The 21526-nt window shown below is 40.6% G+C and overlaps 1 protein-coding gene across 1 annotated transcript; it reads right to left on the reverse strand.

The window, feature by feature from the left end:
• Nucleotides 1–3402: 3402 nt before the first annotated feature.
• On the reverse strand, nucleotides 3403–20218 carry LOC311115418 (fasciculation and elongation protein zeta-2-like; the record flags this gene model as incomplete). Its single annotated transcript, XM_084157306.1, has 9 exons — nucleotides 3403–3523; nucleotides 4490–4566; nucleotides 4758–4833; nucleotides 16975–17055; nucleotides 17499–17770; nucleotides 17945–18080; nucleotides 18430–18546; nucleotides 18802–18910; nucleotides 19911–20218. 9 exons carry the CDS (start codon nucleotides 20216–20218, stop codon nucleotides 3491–3493), a joined length of 1209 nt encoding a protein of 402 aa, XP_084013432.1. The 3' UTR covers nucleotides 3403–3490.
• Nucleotides 20219–21526: the final 1308 nt, after the last annotated feature.

A 21526-nucleotide genomic window follows, 5' to 3' on the forward strand; every position in this document is an offset into this window, starting at 1 on the left:
TTGTATGCTGTAGTATTATTTCCCTTCACTGGAACTAAGGGGCCTAGCCTGAACCATGAAAAACAGCCCCAGACCATTATTCCTCCACCACCAAACTTTACAGTTGGCACTATGCATTGGGGTAGGTAGCGTTCTCCTGGCATCTCCCAGGTTTGTCCTTCGGACTGCCAGATGGGATTCATCACTCCAGGGAAAGCGTTTCCAATGCTCCAGAGTCCAATGGCGGCGAGCTTTACACCACTCCATCCATCGCTTGGCATTGCGCATGGTGATCTTAGGCTTGTGTGCGGCTGCTCAGCCATGGAAACCCATTTTATTAAGCTCCTGACGAACAGTTATTGTGCTGACGTTGCTTCCAGAGGCAGTTTGGAACTCGGTAGTGAGTGTTGCAACTGAGGACAGACAATTTTTACGCGATACGTGCTTCAGCACTTGTGTGGCCTACCACTTCGCGGCTGAGCCGTTGTTGCTCCTAGACGTTTCCACTTCACAACAACAGCACTTACAGTTGACCAGGGCCACTCTAACAGGGCAGAAATCGTATGAACTGACTTGTTGGAAAGGTGGCATCCTATGACGGTGCCACGTTGAAAGTCACTGAGCTCTTCAGTGAGGCCATTCTACATGGCTGTGTGCTTGATTTTATACACCTGTCAGCAACGGGTGTGGCTGAAATAGCCAAATCCACTAATTTGAAAGGGTGTCCACATACTTTTGCATATATAGTGTAGCTGTCACAAATGTATAATTTGTACATTTATTTATAAAAAATGTAGTTATTTGTTACATTTGACTGTGTAAAACCTAGCAGTACTAGTTATTGCACTGTGTGAGGCGGATATATAGCATTTTGCAAAACAAACATGACTATTTGTCTCTCTGAAATGAAACTATGAAGTGATAGATTTTAAACAAATACATGCCTGTCATTAAACAACCCCATGCCATGATTAGATAGTGAAAAGCACACCAATCTCTTTTAATTTCTTTAAACAATCAAAGTTAATTTACCAACATGTCTGAAAATTGATATATATAATTTGGGTATGAAACTCTTCATATGCTTTTTGCAGATGAGGCCTCTATTTAACATGAGATATTCTGTCATGACATGTCTCCATTCATATGCTCCATTTCGCAATAGTGAATGAGTTTATCTCAGTTTACCATGATGAGAATTTGATCATCTCAGATATCAAATATCAGTTTCCTATCTTGAAATGTAACTCCATTTGGATATAATATGAAGCAGTGATATTATCTCTAGACATGATCTTTGTGTTTCATTCTCATTCCAAACAATAGTGATATTCTTGTGGTATCTTCAAGTTCTTCATGGGGTGCCATGTGTTGGTTTGGTTGTCACATGGCCTGATCATCCCACGCATCATGCAATCATGTTACCACTGGTAGCTACCTATTGGTTTGGCCTAGCTGCCAAAACAGCCTTTTATTTATTTCATCTGGTTCCTCTAAGCTAGCTGGACATGGTTCGGCTGACACGTGTCCAGCTGATAATGAAACAACAGTGTGTTTTGGAGTGTGTGTTTGTTTTTGTATTTCACATGTATTATATGCAAGTGTGAGTTACTCTTATCCTCAAGTATCTATAGGCCTACTGGTGAAGTGAAAGACACTGGTACCAAAGGAGCCATCTCTCTCACATTTGCACAAACCATTGGATCCATATACACTACCGGTCAAAAGTTTTAGAACACCTACTCATTCAAGAGTTTCTTTATTTTGACTATTTTCTACATTGTAGAATAATAGTGAAGACATCAAAACTATGAAATAACACATATTGAATCATGTAGTAACCAAAAAAGTGTTAAACAAATGAAAATATATGATATATTTGAGATTCTTCAAATAGCCACCCTTTGCCTTGATGACAGCTTTGCACACTCTTGGCATTCTCTCAACCAGCTTCATGAGGTAGTCACCTGGAATGCATTTCAATTAACAGGTGTGCCTTCTTAAAAGTGAATATGTGGAATTTATTTGCGATTTGTTTAACACTTTTTGGGTTACTACATGATTCCATATGTGTTATTTCATAGTTTTGATTTCTTCACCATTATTATACAATGTAGAAAATAGTAAAAAAATTAAGAAAAACCCTTGAATGAGTAGGTGTTCTAAAACTTTAGACCGGTAGTGTATGTTGTTCCTCTTTCCAATGTTTTATTCTCCTAGTTGGAGTTGGAAAAATGAGTTAACTGTCAATGTTTTGTGTTCAATATAACACTAGCTTTATGATTTCCCCATGTTCCAATGAGGATTAGAGTAAAGTCGCAACACCGTCATTCAGGCAAACCCTTCAATGCATTGAAAGAGCATGGCTGTCTGTTACAATATTAAAAGCACTGGCCAGGGGTACTGGCTAAATGTAAGGTTGAGTTTGCATAACTAAATAAGTCTGTCTATGTTGTTCCATATCATTGTCATTGACGAATAGCTGGAGTATGCTGTATGAGCAAGGAGAAAAAAAGAGAGTTGACTCAGTAATGAAACAAAAACAGATTAAATTGGGTTTACCATTGACTTTATAAATGTATTTGAAATAAAATATTTACAAAATAAATTAATAGTGTAGCAGATAAGTAGCTCAGTATAATAACATTTGGTTAAAAATAAGTCATTTACAATGTACAAAAAATTCTGGCAAATACAAAGGCATGTTCATTTCTTGTGTGTAGAAATACAACCTTCACAGACTGGCCAGGTCTGGACTGCATGGTGCCTCTGATTCAGGGCTTCAGTGAGTCATTATTTACTCAAATGCATAGCTAGTAGTCACATCAGTGCTTTGTAATGAATTACAGTTCTGTTCCCATTACCTTTGCACTTCCTTCTAAGTATGACAACAATGGTACTACTACAGTATTTAGCTATGACAAAAATATATATGTGCAGTGCTTTTAGGGAGGCCAAATGGAGGACTGAGTTGTGTAGAATAATGTCAGTATTTAGTTCAAGGTTGATTTTATTAATGAAATGTATTTATGCACTTTTAAACAAATCTAAAATGTTTCATATCCCTGATATTACAATTGCTGTGGAGTGTAGCTCAGTCATTTCTGAGACATTCAGATTAGGTTAATCAAATTAAGACACAACCCAAAAGGCTGTTAAAATCAGCCACATACAGTAGATGCTACACTATAATTTATGAGTATCTTTCTTATGACTTTGAGTACTGTATTTTACACTGCACTTAAAGTAAAAACAATTAAAAAAAATACACAAGGTTTGTGAAATCACCATGCTCAACACAGAGAAAATAAAACTGAATGAGGTAAAAAAAAAAAAAAAAACATTATGGGTGTTACACAAAAAGGAGCAACTTGAGGTAAAATCCCATGCATCATAAAGAATAAATTAAGTGTGCTTATGTTTTTTTGTGTTTTTCCACAGTGAGCGAGTCCTCTCCATTTTGTTTGTTGACATTGAAACCAGATCCCTCACCTCGTTTCCAAATTGTCAGTTATCGTCCTTCCAGTCTATGTTGGGCAAAGCACTGTGGAAAACACATATAAATGAGTATGGCTGAGACTAGGTGTGAATGCCAGTTAGGCTACTACGGGAAAATACTAAAGTAAGAAATGGAAAAACTTGGGTGGAGAAAAAGGAATTAAATAGTGAAACAGGATAAATAAAATAACCAAGTACCTGTATCTAGGTTTGATCAGGAAAACAGTCTCAAGGAATCCAAACACACTTGAAACAGCAACGACAACAATACACAATATGCCAATACAGCCATTTAGTATTCAGTGAGCCCAGAAAGAGAAATAGGTTCCAATGGTTGTAAGAGTAGCGCTTCCCAGGAAGCGGTTCAGGAGAACCCGTAAGGTCCATTTGGGATCACTTAAGGATGTGAAGGGTTACGCAAAGCAAGGTCGTGGGTCAGGGATAACTTTGTGACACCAACGGGAGCAGCAATGGGGTCTACCATACCCGCTACCATACCCTAAACAGCAGCAGTGTGACAGTGAGGGTGGGTGGCGGGCCGGGCAGTGACAGGACACAAGGGCAGGGTACGGTTACAATACACTAAAGCTCAGTGGCTACTAGGTGTGCTCTCCCGCAGTGAGTGAACTACACCACACAGTGCACAGTGTCTGTGAATGTCTGTCACAAACCTCTCTGTCCATGGCTCTCACACCAGAGCTAGCAAGTACAATGCAGCGAGACATTGAACAGAAAATGAAGAATGGAGAGAAACATTTTTTAAGAAAGGAATTAAGGAAAACGGAGATCACGTAACTGTAAATTGCCCTGTACCATACACACAAAAGAAAAGGCACAACAACTTAAACAGTAGAAAAGCCTAACTTAAAATAGCCTTATGTGAAAATCAGGAGTTATCAATAATCGTTATGTTCTTGAATTCTACAAAAATGCAGAGACAACAGTATGCCAACAACACATAACTCACAGTAATATAGCCTACTAATGTTAAAATGTACATAGGGAGAGGCTGAGTGTATTCACCTTTGAGAATATAGTCTGTCAGAAGACTGGGCACCTTGTCACTGTCGTCTCTCATAGCTTGCAGGACTGCAACAGAAACACAAACCAATCAGAAACATTTATTTACTCCAGGAATTTATTTGACCAGGGTATGTCAACCATCTGTAACACTAGATAAACAACTGTACCCTGTACTTCAAGTAGCACAAATGTTTTTATTTATTTAAGATTCGTGTGATGGGTGGGGGATAAATGCTCTGCACCTGACAGCCACTTACTTTGGGTAAGGATCTGAAGATCTTCCACCGATGGAGGACCTCCTTTCTTCTCATAAGGGATGACTGTGGTCAGATACTAAGAGAGACCATGGGGTAGAAACGACAGAGAAGAAGAGAGAGAATAAGCCTAGTGACAGTGTAAACACCCCTTGTACACTTTTCACATTTTTCTGCCTTAAAATTCAATCTAAAAGGTGTTACATATTATATTGTTTTCCTACTGATCTACACAACCTATCCCACATTTTCAAAATGAAAGAAGAATTATGGAACATTTCCCCCAAATTAATTCAAATTAAAAAAACAAGTCTTGATTGCATATGTCTTCACACCCCAGAGTTAATACTTAGTGGAACCACCATTGGCAGGCATTACAGCTGTGAATCATTTTGAATGAGATCCTACCAACTTCACACAACTTTTCCTCTCACAGCTGTAATGGCTGCCAAAAGTGCTGCCACCAAGTATTACCTCTGGGGTGTGAAGACATACGCAAATCTTAGTTTTTTGTTCTAATTAATTAAGAACATTTTCTATAATTTTCTTTTACATTGAAATTGTGGAGTAGGTTGTGTAGATTGGTCGGGAAAAAATCTAATTGAATCCCTTTTTACATTTAATTTTAAGGCAGACATTTATGAAAAACTGTGCAAGGGGTGTGAAGACTTTCACTAGGCTAAATACGATTGTTAAATTGCTGCTCCATGAGAGTAGAAGTGGACAACCATTGTAGAAAGGCAATTAACTTAGTGATGTTTGTTAAGATTCCTTCTTAAATACTGTCTCACCTCGAGGTGAGACAGCGAGTAATTCATATTCAGTTTATGGAAATGTAACGCTGGGTGGATCAGCATTTTTAGGTGGGACTTGCAAAGCAAAAGTCCCAACTTTAAATCTTTGTCATATTTCAGACTTTTTTGTATTATTATTTAGCAAGCTACTCCTCTTACACTATTCAAGCTAGAAACGCTGTTGAAACATTACAACGTTTAGACTGGTCAGGACCAGTGTGCTTACATACTTTTTAAAATATATTTTATACTTTTTAAGTTATACATTTTTTTGTCCTTCTTTTTGTCCTCCATCCACTTTCATGGCATTTCCTCAACATTCTAAAGGCCGCACTGTGACATCATTATTTCCAACATTCCATTCACTGTAAATGCAACAAGGCAAAGCACTGGAAAACGACCTCGCCTGGTTCTTTTTATGGGGAAAAGTCCTCAATAAAACTGATATTAGGCTAAATGTGGTAGGTACACATCAACTATGACAGACAGAAGGAGAAAAAATAAAATCCAGAAAATCACATTGTAGGATTTTTAATGAATTTATTTGCAAATTATGGTGGAAAATAAGTATTTGGTCAATAACAAAAGTTTCTCAATACTTTGTTATATACCCTTTCTTGGAAATGACACAGGTCAAACGTTTTCTGTAAGTCTTCACAAGGTTTTCACACACTGTTGCTGGTATTTTGGCCCATTCCTCCATGCAGATCTCCTCTAGAGCAGTGATGTTTTGGGGCTGTCGCTGGGCAACACAGACTTTCAACTCCCTCCAAAGATTTTCTATGGGGTTGAGATCTGGAGATTGGCTAGGCCACTCCAGGACCTTGAAATGCTTCTTACGAAGCCACTCCTTCGTTGCCCGGGCAGTGTGTTTGGGATCATTGTCATGCTGAAAGACCCAGCCACGTTTCATCTTCAATGCCCTTGCTGATGGAAGGAGGTTTTCACTCAAAATCTCACGATACATGGCCCCATTCATTCTTTCCTTTACACCAGGGATGTCAAACTCATTTTAGCTCAGGGGCCACATGGAGGAAAATCTATTCCCAAGTGGGCCGGACCGGAAAAATCATGGTATATATAACTTAAAAACAACAACTTCAGATTGTTTTCTTTGTTTTAATACGATCAACATACAACATAAAGCTGGAGCCTGAGGACAGTGTGTCCAAAATAGTACAAGCACAACATCACTATTAATCATAAAACACGTCAAGTTTATTTGAAAATTCTAAAAAAAAAAAGAACACACAATGCCTCAGTGATTAACAGAACTGTTTCACAGATCACAGAACTATATCAGGGTGTCATTTCTCAGGCAGAAATGTAGATAAAAATAATGAAATCCTGTTCCCCAAACAAGTGCAAGAACCACAGAGTCAAGAATAGGTTAAATATACAAATAAAATAAAATCAATTAAAAACAATAGCACATCAACATAAAAACATATAAACATAAAGCTGGAGCCTGAGGACAGTGTCCAAAAGCACAACATCACTATTAATCATAAAACACCTCAAGTTATTTGAAAGTTCTGAGGACAAAGAACACACAAACACACAATGCCTCAGTGATTCACAGAAGTATATCACAGATCACAGAACTATATCAGGGTGTCTCATGCAGCACTTTAAGTGGGGTTGCATAGTTTATTTGACTCCTGATACCTGGCATCTTTTAGTTTTCACCAGCGCATCAATATCAGGCGTCACATCCTGAGTGGCAGCCAACTTCAGGATGTGATTCAAGTGCTTGTGCGTGAGCCTTGAGCGCAGCTTTTATTTTATTTATGCTCATTACAGAGAAAACTTGCTCACAAAGATATGTGGTTCCAAACATGCACAACAGTTTTGCAGCGAGGGCTGTCAAGTTGGGGTAACCTGGCAAGAGATTCTGATAAAATGTGTCCAAGCCAGCTGCGGCAAATTTGCCCTTCAAATCCGAGTCACACTGCAAGTCTATTATTTCAAGTTGGATGCTGACGGGCAGATCAGAGGGATTCACGGTGAATGACGAGCAAAAAACGTTGAAGTCTTTCTCCAGTTCACCAAAAATCTGAAAGCGTTGCTCAAACTCCCGTAACAGTCCCGTTATTTTATCTTTGAACCGCTTCATGTCTGCCACATGTTGGGTCGCGCACACATTTTTCAGACAGGGGAAGTGAGCTGCATCACCACCGGCAAGTTGGTGATGCAGCTTGAAAGAACGTATGCTGTCATAATACTGCGTGACAACTTTGTTGCGCCCTTGCAGCTGTTTGTTCAAGTTATTCAGGTGCTCTGTAACATCCACCATAAATGCAAGGTCCTGCATCCATTCTGCGGAATGAAATTCTAACACTGGTTTGCCCTTTTCTTCCATGAACTGTTCAATTTATTCTCGTAAATCAAAGAAACGCCTCAGCACAGCACCTCGGCTTAACCATCTTACCTCAGTGTGGTATGGCAGGCCATAGATGTGGTCTTTCTCTCTGAGAAGGCTGTCAAACTGACGGTGATTCAGGCTTCTGGATCGGATGAAATTAACAGTTTGGATGACCACCTTCATGACGTTATCCATCTTTAATGACTTACAACACAAAGCCTCCTGGTGCAAAATACAGTGAAAAGTCAAAAAATCACGTCCTCCATTTGCAGATTGCACTTTCTCTCTGAACTTTGTCACAACGCCTGCTTTTTTCCCGATCATTGAGGGCGCACCATCTGTTGCCAGGCTGACAGCGCGGGACCAGTCCACTCCGACCCTGTCCAGCGCGCCGACGAGTGCGGTAAAAATATCAGCTGCTGTCGTTGTATCTGTCATCGGCACCAACTCCACGAACTCCTCGGTGACGGTCAATGTGTCATCAACTCCGCGGATGAAAATGGCCAGTTGTGCAACATCTGTAATGTCCGTGCTTTCATCAATTGCAACCGAAAATGCAATAAATGACTTTACTTTTTGCTTCAACTGGCTGTCCAAATCCACTGAAAGATCGGAAATCCTGTCTGCAACTGTGTTTCTTGTCAGGCTGATATTTGCAAAAGCCTGCCGCTTTTCAGGGCACACAATCTCCGTTGCCTTCATCATGCATGTTTTTCCAAATTCACCGTCACTAAATGGTTTTGAAGCCACTGCGATTTCATTAGCAATGAGGTAGCTAGCTTTCACTGCAGCGTCACTGATGTCTCGGCTGTGAGTAAACACAGACTGCTGTTTCTTCAGACCCGCCAACAGTTCATTCACCTTCTCTCTTCTCCGCTGTCCTTGAAAGTTGTCATATTTGTCGGCATGAAGACTCACATAGTGGCGACGAAGGTTATATTCTTTCAGCACTGCAACATGCTGTGAACACACCAAACATACAGCTTTCCCATTCAATTCCGTGAATAAATAGGAGGATGACCATTTTTCTTGGAACACTCTGCACTCTGCGTCCACTTTTCTCTTTTTTGACAGAGACATATTGGGGCAATGAGGGTGCCAAAGCACATAATGTTAAAAGTAAAAGCCGTAATAAATATCGCGGGCAAAACACTCATTGGCTGCACGTGCTTGACCTACTTGCTCTGCCCCGGTATAAACAGTTTGCTTGCTTAACACAATTGCTATTGCGCCATCCAGTGGACGCAATTGGAACAGCAGTTTATTTTATTGAAAAATTGCAGCGCATTTTTATACTTTACAAAATCATCTCGCGGGCCGGATTAAACCCGTTTGCGGGCCTGATCCGGCCCGCGGCCGGACGTTTGACACCCCTGCTTTACACGGATCAGTCGTCCTGGTCCCTTTGCAGAAAAACAGCCCCAAAGCATGATGTTTCCACCCCCATGCTTCACAGTAGGTTTGGTGTTCTTTGGATGCAACTCAGCATTCTTTGTCCTCCAAACACGACGAGTTGAGTTTTTACCAAAAAGTTATATTTTGGTTTCATCTGACCATATGACATTCTCCCAATCCTCTTCTGGATCATCCAAATGCACTCTAGCAAACTTCAGACGGGCCTGGACATGTACTGGCTTAAGCAGGGGGACACGTCTGGCACTGCAGGATTTGAGTCCCTGGCGGCGTAGTGTGTTACTGATGGTAGGCTTTGTTACTTTGGTCCCAGCTCTCTGCAGGTCATTCACTAGGTCCCCCCGTGTGGTTCTGGGATTTTTGCTCACCGTTCTTGTGATCATTTTGACCCCACGGGGTGAGATCTTGCGTGGAGCCCCAGATCGAGGGAGATTATCAGTGGTCTTGTATGTCTTCCATTTCCTAATAATTGCTCCCACAGTTGATTTCTTCAAACCAAGCTGCTTACCTATTGCAGATTCAGTCTTCCCAGCCTGGTGCAGGTCTACAATTTTGTTTCTGGTGTCCTTTGACAGCTCTTTGGTCTTGGCCATAGTGGAGTTTGGAGTGTGACTGTTTGAGGTTGTGGACAGGTGTCTTTTATACTGATAACAAGTTCAAACAGGTGCCATTAATACAGGTAACGAGTGGAGGACAGAGGAGCCTCTTAAAGAAGAAGTTACAGGTCTGTGAGAGCCAGAAATCTTGCTTGTTTGTAGGTGACCAAATACTTATTTTCCACCAAAATGTGCAAATAAATTCATTAAAAATCCTACAATGTGATTTTCTGGATTTTTTCTCTCTCATTTTGTCTGTTATAGTTGACGTGTACCTATGATGAAAATTACAGGCCTCTCTCATCTTTTTAAGTGGGAGAACTTGCACAATTGGTGGCTGACTAAATACTTTTTTTCCCCACTGTATATGCCATTGTAGGCTACCATTTGATACAATAAATATATTGAAATGACAATATCACTGGAGTCATTGCAAATCAATTTGTGCCACTTGTGTAGCCTACCTGGAGCTGGCAAATCAATTTAATAAATAGCCTATAACTTCAGTTTATTGTTGTTGTAGCCTTGTGTTAATATGAACAGTAGTCAGATTAGGCTACAGGTAAAACAAATTCAAAAACATGAACACTGGCTGGTGTTGACAAGCATATTCAGTTCATATACATATTAATAATATTTAATTCAGTGATTGAAATTATGACCCCATCCTCAGTAGCCTATTCCAGCAGGCTATTGGGGAAACAAGCACTTCTTATTGCGAAATCACCTCGCTATTCATGTTGAATAAATTAGTCTGTTAATTTGAACTAAGCAAGCTGCTAAATCGTTCAGTTTACATCTAGCCTACATCTAGCCTAGGATACTGTAGACTATCTGAAATTAGATTTAGGACTATCAGGGGATATAGGCTACCTGCCATTATCTAAGCAAAATTGTATTAGTTTTTGTAGCCAATGCCTATTGAAATGACAAGTCAATGATGGGTTGTAGTCTAAACATCTGGCACATAATAACAGCACAATTGCCAGAAAAGAGCCTAACATTAGTTTTTTTATGTTCATTCAAGTGTTTCTTGCTCAGAGATTTCGAGATCCTCTGTCCAACTTTCATCACTCAAACTCTAATGTCGGATTTATCTATAGTTATGCACATGTGCAAAGGGGATTTATTTACAATTATAAACCTGGTTCGAGCCCTGAATGCTGATTGGCTGAAAGCCGTGGTATATCAGACCATATATCACGGGTATGACAAAACATTACTTTTTACAAAACCATACATACTTTAAAACAAGCTAGCAAACACACCACATTTACTTCAGGAAATGTACTTTTAGCCTAAATAGTTTATTTTTAGCTAGAACTACAGCTAGCTATCAGTAGGTCTACATACAAATCTATTCTACATACAGTGTAGGGCTGTCCCCGACTAAAACAAATCTTAGTTGACCAAGAGTCATCTGATTGGTATGTGTATTTTTCCACATCCTATGTTTGAATAAAATCAACTATATGTTGCTACTGAGCTTGTCTGATGCTTAAGCACTGCGATTAAAAATGAAGACACACAAATTACTAAAGAGGGAGCCAGAGATCAATATAGCCTAACCAGAAGAAAAACACCTGTTCCCGACCCTCCTCCTCCCGCTGCCCGCTGCTGCTGGCCTTCGCAGATTCTGCCTCTGTTGTTACACTCCTGAAGTTGCCGGTAATAGGCTACACCAGCAGTCGGCAACCTTTTCCATTTGGAGTGTCAAGTTATCATAACATTTTTACTGATCTGCATGCCAGTTATGATTTTCATATGCACAATTTCGTGGAACAGTTTAATTTCATTTATAATAAAGTCTTCATATCTCAAAATCAATGTTATGTGGTTAATCAAAATTATATCTAAATGATACAAATCTAAAAGTAACTTCTATTACCATTGCCAATATGTAAAAATAGCCTACATAAAGCCAACAAATAAAAACATTGCAGCCTGCAGATAGAAAATATCCTGATGAAAATAAATATGCTTTAAATCACATTGGCTATGCAAGGAACTTGAAACATTGTGTCAGCTATTGTATTAACTTGGTCTGGCCTGAAGCTCCTGCTAGCAAACATGCAACATTGTATAAAATATTCTGGGCCCTCAGAGTTTCCAGCTCTGGTGAGCTCTAGACAGACAGACACAGCTGTAGGCTATTTTGCGTAAGGGATAAGAAGTAATCAGGTAGACCTATGTAATGACGCTTCCACCGGATCAGAACATGACATTTCTTCCCCTTTCATGCTGAGTGGTAATCGAAAGGAAGAGAGCTGGAAAGATTTTTCAAATAGGCTGTGTTGAGGAACAACTGTAATTTTCAATGGATGTAAAAGCAGACTTTGTTTACTCGCTGCTTGAGGCAAAGAAAAAATTACTTTGAGAAATTCCACAGTGATGGTGAGTTAAGACAATCATAAATAGTATTAGATCCTCAAATGGGAACAATTATAGGCCTACATTTGCTTGCAGACCAAGTAGACTAGTCCTACTTCTATATGCGTAATCACGTGCGTGTCCTTTACTCAAGATTGACAGGAGCGCTCCAAACAAAAGAATGAATAAATTGACAACTCGTAAATGGAATGAAATAAACCAAAACTTTTTTCTCACAAGTGTAGCCTTGGTTGTGCGCTTTGCAAACAACGTGTCCACGCCTTCAATGACAATGATAAGACTGTAATAATAATATATTGAATGCATTAACATAAATTATCGTAACCAAACAAACATTGTAGATTAGAAATTATGGGAATTAACTAAATGTACTACTTGTGATACTGGTGTGCCATCCCTGCGGCCTCCGCAATGGATTAGTCCACCCAGACAGGCGTGAATCAGACAGGTGTCTTGTGTGCCATAATTTTTGCGGACACCCCTTCAAATTAGTGGATTCAGCCATTTCAGCCACACCCGTTGCTGACAAGTGTATAAAATCGAGCACACAGCCATGCAATCTCCATAGACAAACATTGACAGTAGAATGAAGAGCTCAGTGACCTTTAACGTGGCACCGTCATAGGATGCTACCTTTCCAACAAGTCAGTTCATCAAATTTCTGCCTTGCTAGAGCTGCCCCGGTCAACTGTAAGTGCTGTTATTGTGAAGTGGAAACGTCTAGGAGCAACAACCACTCAGCCGCAAAGTGGTAGGCCACACAAAATCGTCTGTCCTCGGTTACAACACTCACTACCAAGTTCCAAACTGCCTCTGGAAGCAATGTCAGCACAATAACTGTTCGTCGGCAGCTTCATGAAATGGGTTTCCATGGCCGAGCAGCCTTAAGATCACCATGCGCAATGCCAAGCGTCGGCTGGAGTGGTGTAAAGCTCGCCGCCATTGGACTCTGGAGCAGTGGAAACGCATTCTCTGGAGTGATGAATCACGCTTCCCCATCTGGCAGTTCGACAAACTAATCTGGGTTTGACTGATGCCAGGAGAACACTACGTGCCGAATGCATAGTGCCAACTGTAAAGTTTGGTGGAGGAGGAATAATAGTCTGGGGCTGTTTTTCATGGTTTGGGCTAGGCCCCTTAGTTCCAGTGAAGGGAAATCTTAACACTACAGCATACAATGACATTCTAGATTATTCTGTGCTTCCAAATTTGTGGCAACAGTTTGGTGATGGCCCTTTCCTGTTTCAGCATGATGTGCACAAATCGAGGTCCATACAGAAATGGTCAGTCGCGATCGTTTTGGAATAACTTGACTGGCCTGCACAGAGCCCTGACCTCAACTCCATCGAACACCTTTGGGATGCATTGGAATGCCGACTGTGAGCCAGGCCTAACTGCCCAACATCAGTGCCCGACCTCATGAATGCTCTTGTGGCTGAATGGAAGCAAGTCCCCGCAGCAATGTTCCAACATCTAGTGGAAAGTAGGGCTGGGCGATATATTGAATTAATTAGAATGTATGTTTTTGCGCGATATTCCAAATGCCTGTATTGCAGAATCAAGATTTTTTGTATTTTTCGTTTTTATGAGCGTTGTTGTCCGCTTGTTCTCATGTTGTCTTTTTGGTCTTGTCTCGTTCGCTCCTTCTGTGCTGTGCACCTTCCCATTTACACCAGAGATCTGTATATAATGACAAGATGCTCATGTCTCCTCCCTAACAATGGGAGTCATTGTTCAAAAGGCGGGAAGGCAGGCGACAAGCTTAGGTTCAAAATAAGCACATAGAAACGCATTGGGCTTATTTTGGACAGATTTTAGCGAGAGTTAAACCTCTCGCTTCGCCTCTTTCTCCCAAGTCCCTCCCCCTACCACTTACAAAAACAAAGAAGAGATCTCTTCTTCTTCTCTGACAAACGGTTTCAACTTGCTATTTGCATTTGAGGTTTGGTTCAACAGAATCGGTCTTATGGACACTGAAACACATGGAGACATTATTTTACTGTAATAGAGGAGAAGTTAACCTTTCGAACCTCCTCAAATTTCAAGCAGAGCAGACACTACTAAAACGGATGTACCAATGAACATTCATTCTGGAAAATTAATGCTCAGTTTGTCTCGCGTGCGCATTACGGTACCACGTATCTCTAGCAGCATTTTTGTCAAATAAAGATTGTTATACTAGCTGTCTAGTCTGTGTTTTATAAATGTGCAATAAGCATAAAACAAATGTATAAGGAACCGGCAACTCGTTCTCATTCTGAGAAATAAGATAGGACACTTTATTTCAACACCTGTTCAAAAAGTTGGAGACGGACAGAAGGTTGTGTTTGTAACAATTCAACTGTTTTGCCGTGTTAGCTGAATTCAGAGCTTGTGAAATTATACCTAGATGCAAGTTGGCTAAACTTGAAATATAAATATTAGCTTTCTACTTACTAGCACGTGGGCTTGTGCTTGAGAGATTGTTTATGAGACCGGTGTTCATTTTCTATAATGCCTGCTACATTATTAGTGAATGTGCATTATGCATGGTTCTGGTCAAATTTGTAACAAAAATTGCATTTTTATAGACAGACCTGAAAGCCAGATCAGTGATTTTTGCAAAAAAAAAGCATGTACAACTATTTTCATAAATGAATTACATTATTAGTGGGTCTTATGGTTGTTGAAGGCATATATTCAGCCTAGGTATAATTTCACAAGCTCTGAATTCATTAGATTATTGCTGACTGTTTTAAATGCAGTGTATTTTACCTTTAATTGTACAACAAAGCTTATTTAGAGAAAGCGTTTCAATATTCGAGATATATATCGTGATTCTCCCATAAGTTTGAGAAAATTGAGATATGAGTTTTAGGCCATAACGCCCAGCCCTAGTGGAAAGGCTGTTATAGCAGCAAAGGGGGGACCAACTCCATATTAATGCTCATGATTTTGGAATGAGATGTTCGACGAGCAGATGTCCACATACTTTTGGTCATGTAGTGTATATTTGCCACTGCTCAACAAAAAATAATCTTGGTCGACCAACAGCCTATCGACCAAACAATCGACCAGTCGACTAACTGGGGTCAGCCCTAATACAGTGCTTTCAGAAAGTATTCATACCCCTTGACTTATTCCACATTATGTTGTGTTACAGCCTGAATTCAAAATGGATTAAATATATGTTTTTCCTCACCCATCTACACACAATACCCCATAACGACAAAGTGAAAACATGTTTTTGGAAATGTTAGCAATAAAAAAAAAAATGAAATACAGAAATATCTAATTTACATAAATAAGTATTCACACCCCTGAGTCAATACATGTTAGAATCCCCTTTGGCAGCGATTACAGCTGTGAGTCTTTCTGGTTAAGTCTCTAAGAGCTTTGCACACCTGGATTGTACAATATTTGCACATTATTCTTAAAAAAATTCTTCAAGCTCTGTCAAGTTGGTTGTTGATCATTGCTAGACAGCCAATTTAAGTCAAAACTGTAACTAGGCCACTCAGGACATTCAATGTCGTCTTGGTAAGCAACTCCAGCGTAGATTTGGCCTTGTGTTTTAGGTTATTGTCCTGCTGAAAGGTGAATTTGTTTCCCAGTGTTTGTAGGAAAGCACACTGAACCAGATTTTGCCTGTGCTTAGCTCTGTTCCGTTTCCTTTTATCCTAAAAAAACTCCCCAGTCCTTGCCGATGACAAGCACACCCATAACATGATGCAGCCACCCCCATGCTTAAAAATTATGTGTTGTGTTGGATTTGCCCCAAACACAACGCTTTGTATTGAGGACATAAAGTTCATTTCTTTGCCACATTTTTTGCAGTTTTACTTTAGTGCCTTATTGCAAACAGGATGCATGTTTTGGAATATTTGTATTCTGTACAGGCTTCCTTCTTTTCACTCTGTCATTTAGGTTAGTATTGTGGAGTAACTAGTATTGTGTGTAGGCCAGTGACACGAAATCTCAATTTAATCCATTTAAAATTCAGGCTGTAACACAACAAAATATGGAAAAAGTCAAATGTGTGAATACGTTCTGAAGGCACTGTAGTTCTTCAACTACCACAAACTTACTTTTAAAGAGTTGTCATCACTACATATTTCTCTCCCAAAATAATAGCCTATAACTTTCTAATCATTACATCACCATTCACCTCAAATCAAACTTCATTCACACTGAACGTTTTACAAATGTAAATCGTGCATCTAGTTATCTGAAACCCACAGCATGATTGATTCAGAGTTGCTTTGCTTTCCTAAGAGTGTTGTCCACATGATCCTGTCTTTTATTCCCATCTTCTAACGGAAGATCGCTTTGTTCTATGTCTTTCTTCTTTTAGTTTTCACACGCAACAACTGTAGTTGAGACATTTTTGTGATCTAACTGCCCCACAATCCAAATGAATATGGTTGATATAGTAGTCTATCAAAGTAATCAGACCAATTATTTTACTACATTAAACTTCGACTATATGCAACTACTTTGCTTTAAATAGTAAAGTAAAACTTTTTAAACTTCTACCACTACCACAAAAATACTTTTAATGAGTTAAAGCAAGTCCCACCAATTGTACTTCATGTACAATTACCATCTAGTTGACCAACAAAAACACACACAGCACCAATGAAGAGGGCAACAGACAGAGAGAAAGAGAGAAATATAGGCACCTGTCTTTCACTTCCACTGCTCCCAAAAGTTTGCCGGAAGCCATTTTGAATGGCAGAGGAGAGCCCCTCCATGCTGAAGCGCTAGAGAGGAAGGAAGTGAAGCAGAGAAATGGGAAGTAAGAGGCACACAAACAGGAAACAAGCAGATGAAGAGAGAAGGAACCATGTGCAAGGTTTAAAAGGTCAATATCCCCAAAACAATAAACCAGTAACTGAGTTTGTAAAAAGAGGGAAGTAATAAGGTATCAAGATAGTAATAAGTGGAGAGATCTGTACAAGCAAGAAATAAGTTGTATAAGGTTTGAATACATTTAAAAGGTTACTAAAACTGTCCACTCTGAATGTAAGCAATGCTATAAAGCAGGGGCATCAGCAGGCATTGTGTGTGTTTGTGTGTGTGTGTATGTGTGTGTGTGTGTGTGTGTGTGTGTGTGTGTGTGTGTGTGTGTGTGTGTGTGTGTGTGTGTGTGTGTGTGTGTGTGTGTGTGTGTGTGTGTGTGTGTGCACAGCATGGTGTCACTCACTGATCCTAGTGCTTGTGTTCTCTCTGGTCGGCCCTGCGGGGCCCCGGCACCACTCTTGATTATTTTTTTCTTCTTCAGTAATTCCCTGTGTTCCTTCTGTCTGTTCTGCACATCTATCAGGATAGAGATGAAGCTGTTCTTCACCTCTTTTTCAAAGTCCAGCTCGTCCCTTAGGGCCAGGTGTTGAATCAGCTCCTCACTGTAACGTCTGATGGCCATCTCCACCTCCTCTAGCATCTCATTCAGCTCTGCTACACACAGGGTCCTCTCTCCTGCACACACACACACACACACACACACACAGAGACAGAAATGTAGCATAACAATGCAAACCCACTTTCAACCTACCACTCCCTCTCCCTCACACCATTTACACACACACACACACACCACACACATGCACGCACGCACACACACACACACCTAACTGACAGAGATATACTCACGCTCTTCATAGCTGGGGTTTGTGCTGGAGAGCTGGATGTCCAGAGAGAGCATGGAGAGGTCTGACTGAGATGGGTGGTTCTGCTCTGCCTCCAGGTCAGGAGAGTCCTGCATCATCTCCTCTATCTCCTCAATAACCTACAATACACACGGTAAACACCAAACATTTGGGATCAATTCCATTTCTATTCCTGTCTGTTGCATTGGACATTTCTCCATGTAGTGCAATTCCATTCCTTGGAATGAAATTCTATTCCTGAATTTACTGGACATTTCGATAGAATAGACCCCAACTCTGGTTAACACACAAACACAGGCTCAGTCCACCTGTCATCTGTCTATGTGAAGCACATTCAAGCAACAGGCACAAGCCCCATACCCAGCTCTGCTCCACTGTATTCTCGCGTTGATAAAGTGTAGGTCAGTCTTGGTCTATTCCAGGCAGAGCTGTGGGTTGGTAGGTTGGTAAATTGGTGGGTAGCCCTACCTGTTCTGCGGTGAAGAGGGGTTCGTCGTTGAAGCAGGAGACGATGATGGTGTGCATGTCCATCTGTTCCCTCAGCTCCTCGTCGTCGGACAGTTCCAGTGTTACATCATCCACCCTCTGACAGGTCAGGGGGAGGGGATTTAATCAAAACTAAATCCTGGCACAATGGATTCTGAATTTTAGATTGGGGGCGATAAACAGATTGGACAGGAAGGTAGGGGTAGGGAGAGGGGGAGTGGTAGGGATAGAAGGAGAGAGAGAGAGAGAGAGAGAGAGAGAGAGAGAGAGAGAGAGAGAGAGAGAGGGGGGGGGGGGGGGATGAAAGGAAAGGGACAAAGAAAGAGCCCTCTATGAAGCAAGAACTTGACTCACTGGTTTGTCTTCAAGTTTTAGAGTGGGGAGATGGAGGGAGCGCGTTCGAGAATGTTTCCAGTCCACTGCCATGACATTACCATAATTATCTGCGAGAGCATTCCAGATCCTGTGGAGGAAATGAGATGAGAGACACATACAAGTGAACTCCACCACCTGTAGGACCAAAGCTCATGTACAGAAGTGATAGCTAACTTCTAATAATGGTCAACAGTGGTTATATTTGTCATAATGACAATGCACTGTGCATGTAGCCAAATATTGGTTACTAAGGGACAGATGCCACAAATTTCACAAACATCTTACAAAAGATTTACCCAGATGATACTGTACATTTTCGATCAAAAACACAAATTGGATGCAGAAAGATGTAATGAGGACTAATCCGCCAGCTGTGCAATGTTTGGACTGTTGATAATGCTACAGCCGCACTGCTTTAAGACAGTATTATGTATAGTGAAAAGGGGAAGGGTGAGACATTAATAACTAATGTATCATTTATAAACAGCATAGCCTAATACTAACTATTTATTAACCACAAACAGATCAGTGGGATCAACTATCTCTACCCAAGACATGAGCCAAATATTTCATATTTTAGGGGAGATAAATGTGAATTGTCCTATTTATTCTGAACTCCAGGGAAGGGTTTATGGGTCAACATTCTAATCTAGAGTTTAGTGGGATGTCTTTGTTAGGCATATTTGGGACACAATGCACTGACATGTTGTCAACTGAGATTATGTGAGTTCTGAGATCTAGCTTGATGGAGCAGTCACATGATCATTGATAACGTTGCTTATTGACAAGTCATCAGCACAACTGACAGTACGTGCATAGCAACAATAATGCATGAAAAAGCATAATTATAAACGTAAACTTCTAGTGAAATTAATGTAGCATTACTGTTAGCCTATAGCAATATTCTCGAATAGGTGTAAATATGATATAAGCCTATCTGATACAATGTGTCCGCAGCTTGCATCAACCATCAATACACGTGACAGCATGTTTGAGTGGAACGCAATTATGCAGAGCGAGACATTGAAATGTGATAGTATGTTGCAAGGGAAGAACGGTCTTGTTACAAACTAACTTCGCATACTCACTCGTCGTTCCTCAATGTTGTATCCTCGGTGCTAATGTTTACATGGGCAATGTTCTCATTTTTGGTGTTGAAATTTCGGAAACACACTGTCAATTTGTCGTCGAAATCGTTCACCAGATCTTCCATGGACTTGAAGCTGCCTATTTCGAAAGAAAAGCTGTTGTTGAGCTCTGGAAGGACCTTCAGATCGCCCGTCACATGCTCGACAACCAAGTTTACTCGGTCCACCCGAGTCCCCTGCTCTGAAACCGGCTCAAATTCCTTAAAATCGTGCCACTCATCATCGAAATGCGCAAGGGGCGCCGCCATGGCTGCCGCACGAAACACCCTATGTGCCTCTGATGAATGATGTATGTGGCGATGGAATGTCAGGACTCAGCATCCTAGGGTGGGAGCTGTGTCTCTGTGGACCGGTCCGAAAACTGCTTTTCGCCACCTCCAAGGTCCTAACCACTTGGTTTTTGCAGAGCATTAAAAACGGGATAGGTGCAAGCAATATAGTAATATAACGACATTCGGGAAGCCTACGCCTTATTGCTTACACCTTTCTGGGATTTACAGATCTGCAATCACTGAACACTAAGGACAAAGGAAATTGGAACCAGGGGTTCCTTATAGGCCGGGCTTCTCTCTCACAAAATGACCTTTTGACACAAAAACCTAACCAAATGTATTCACAAAGATGGAGGCTAAACAAAGTATAATTTGTAGTCCCAAGACCCAAACTATGGAATTTAATGACATTTACACAATAATAGTAGCTTAGCTAGGCTAAAATCAAATTCAGACCAGTCACCAGAGAATGACTAGACATTTTGATACTTCAAAGACTCATTTTACATTGGTTTGCAAACATTCTGGGCCAACATCATTTTGCTCTTGTATAGCAACACTACAAAGCGGCACCCCAACATCTGAAACAGAAGCAATAGGTTTCCTTAGAAAGAATGACAGAATGTTCAACTGCACAACACATGTTATGCATTAAAACATAATTATTTCATACTAATTAGCCTATTGTTAGGTAACACTTTCCTTGACACCCAGCTTCATAACACATTATTCCCTGTCATAATATGGTCATAACACTGTCATGACCCATATATTTACACCTGTTGTGACATATATTGCGTTATTTTATGTCTGGTTATGACACCTACATTTCAAGAATTTCCCTGTATTTAGTGCCATCCATCATTCCTTCAATTCTAACCAGTTTCCCAGTCACTGCCGATGAAAAACTTCCCCACAGCATGATGCTGCCAGCACCATGCCTCACTGTGGGGGATAGTGTTCTCAGGGTGATGAGAGGTGTTGGGTTTGCGCCAGACATAGCGTTTTCCTTGATGGCCAGAAAGCTCAATTTTAGTCTCATCTGACCAGAGTACCTTCTTACATATGTTTGGGGAGTCTCCCACATGCCTTTTGGCAAACACCAAACGTGTTTGCTTATGTTTTTCTTTAAGCAATGGCTTTTTTCTGGCCACTCTTCCGTAAAGCCCAGCTCTGTGGAGTGTACGGCTTAAAGTGGTCCTATGGACAGATACTCCAATCTCCACTTTGGAGCTTTGCAGCTCCTTCAGGGTTATCTTTGGTCTCTTTGTTGCCTCTCTGATT

Source organism: Coregonus lavaretus, assembly GCF_964263955.1.
Source record: "Coregonus lavaretus genome assembly, chromosome: 3".
Lineage (NCBI taxonomy): Eukaryota > Metazoa > Chordata > Actinopteri > Salmoniformes > Salmonidae > Coregonus > Coregonus lavaretus.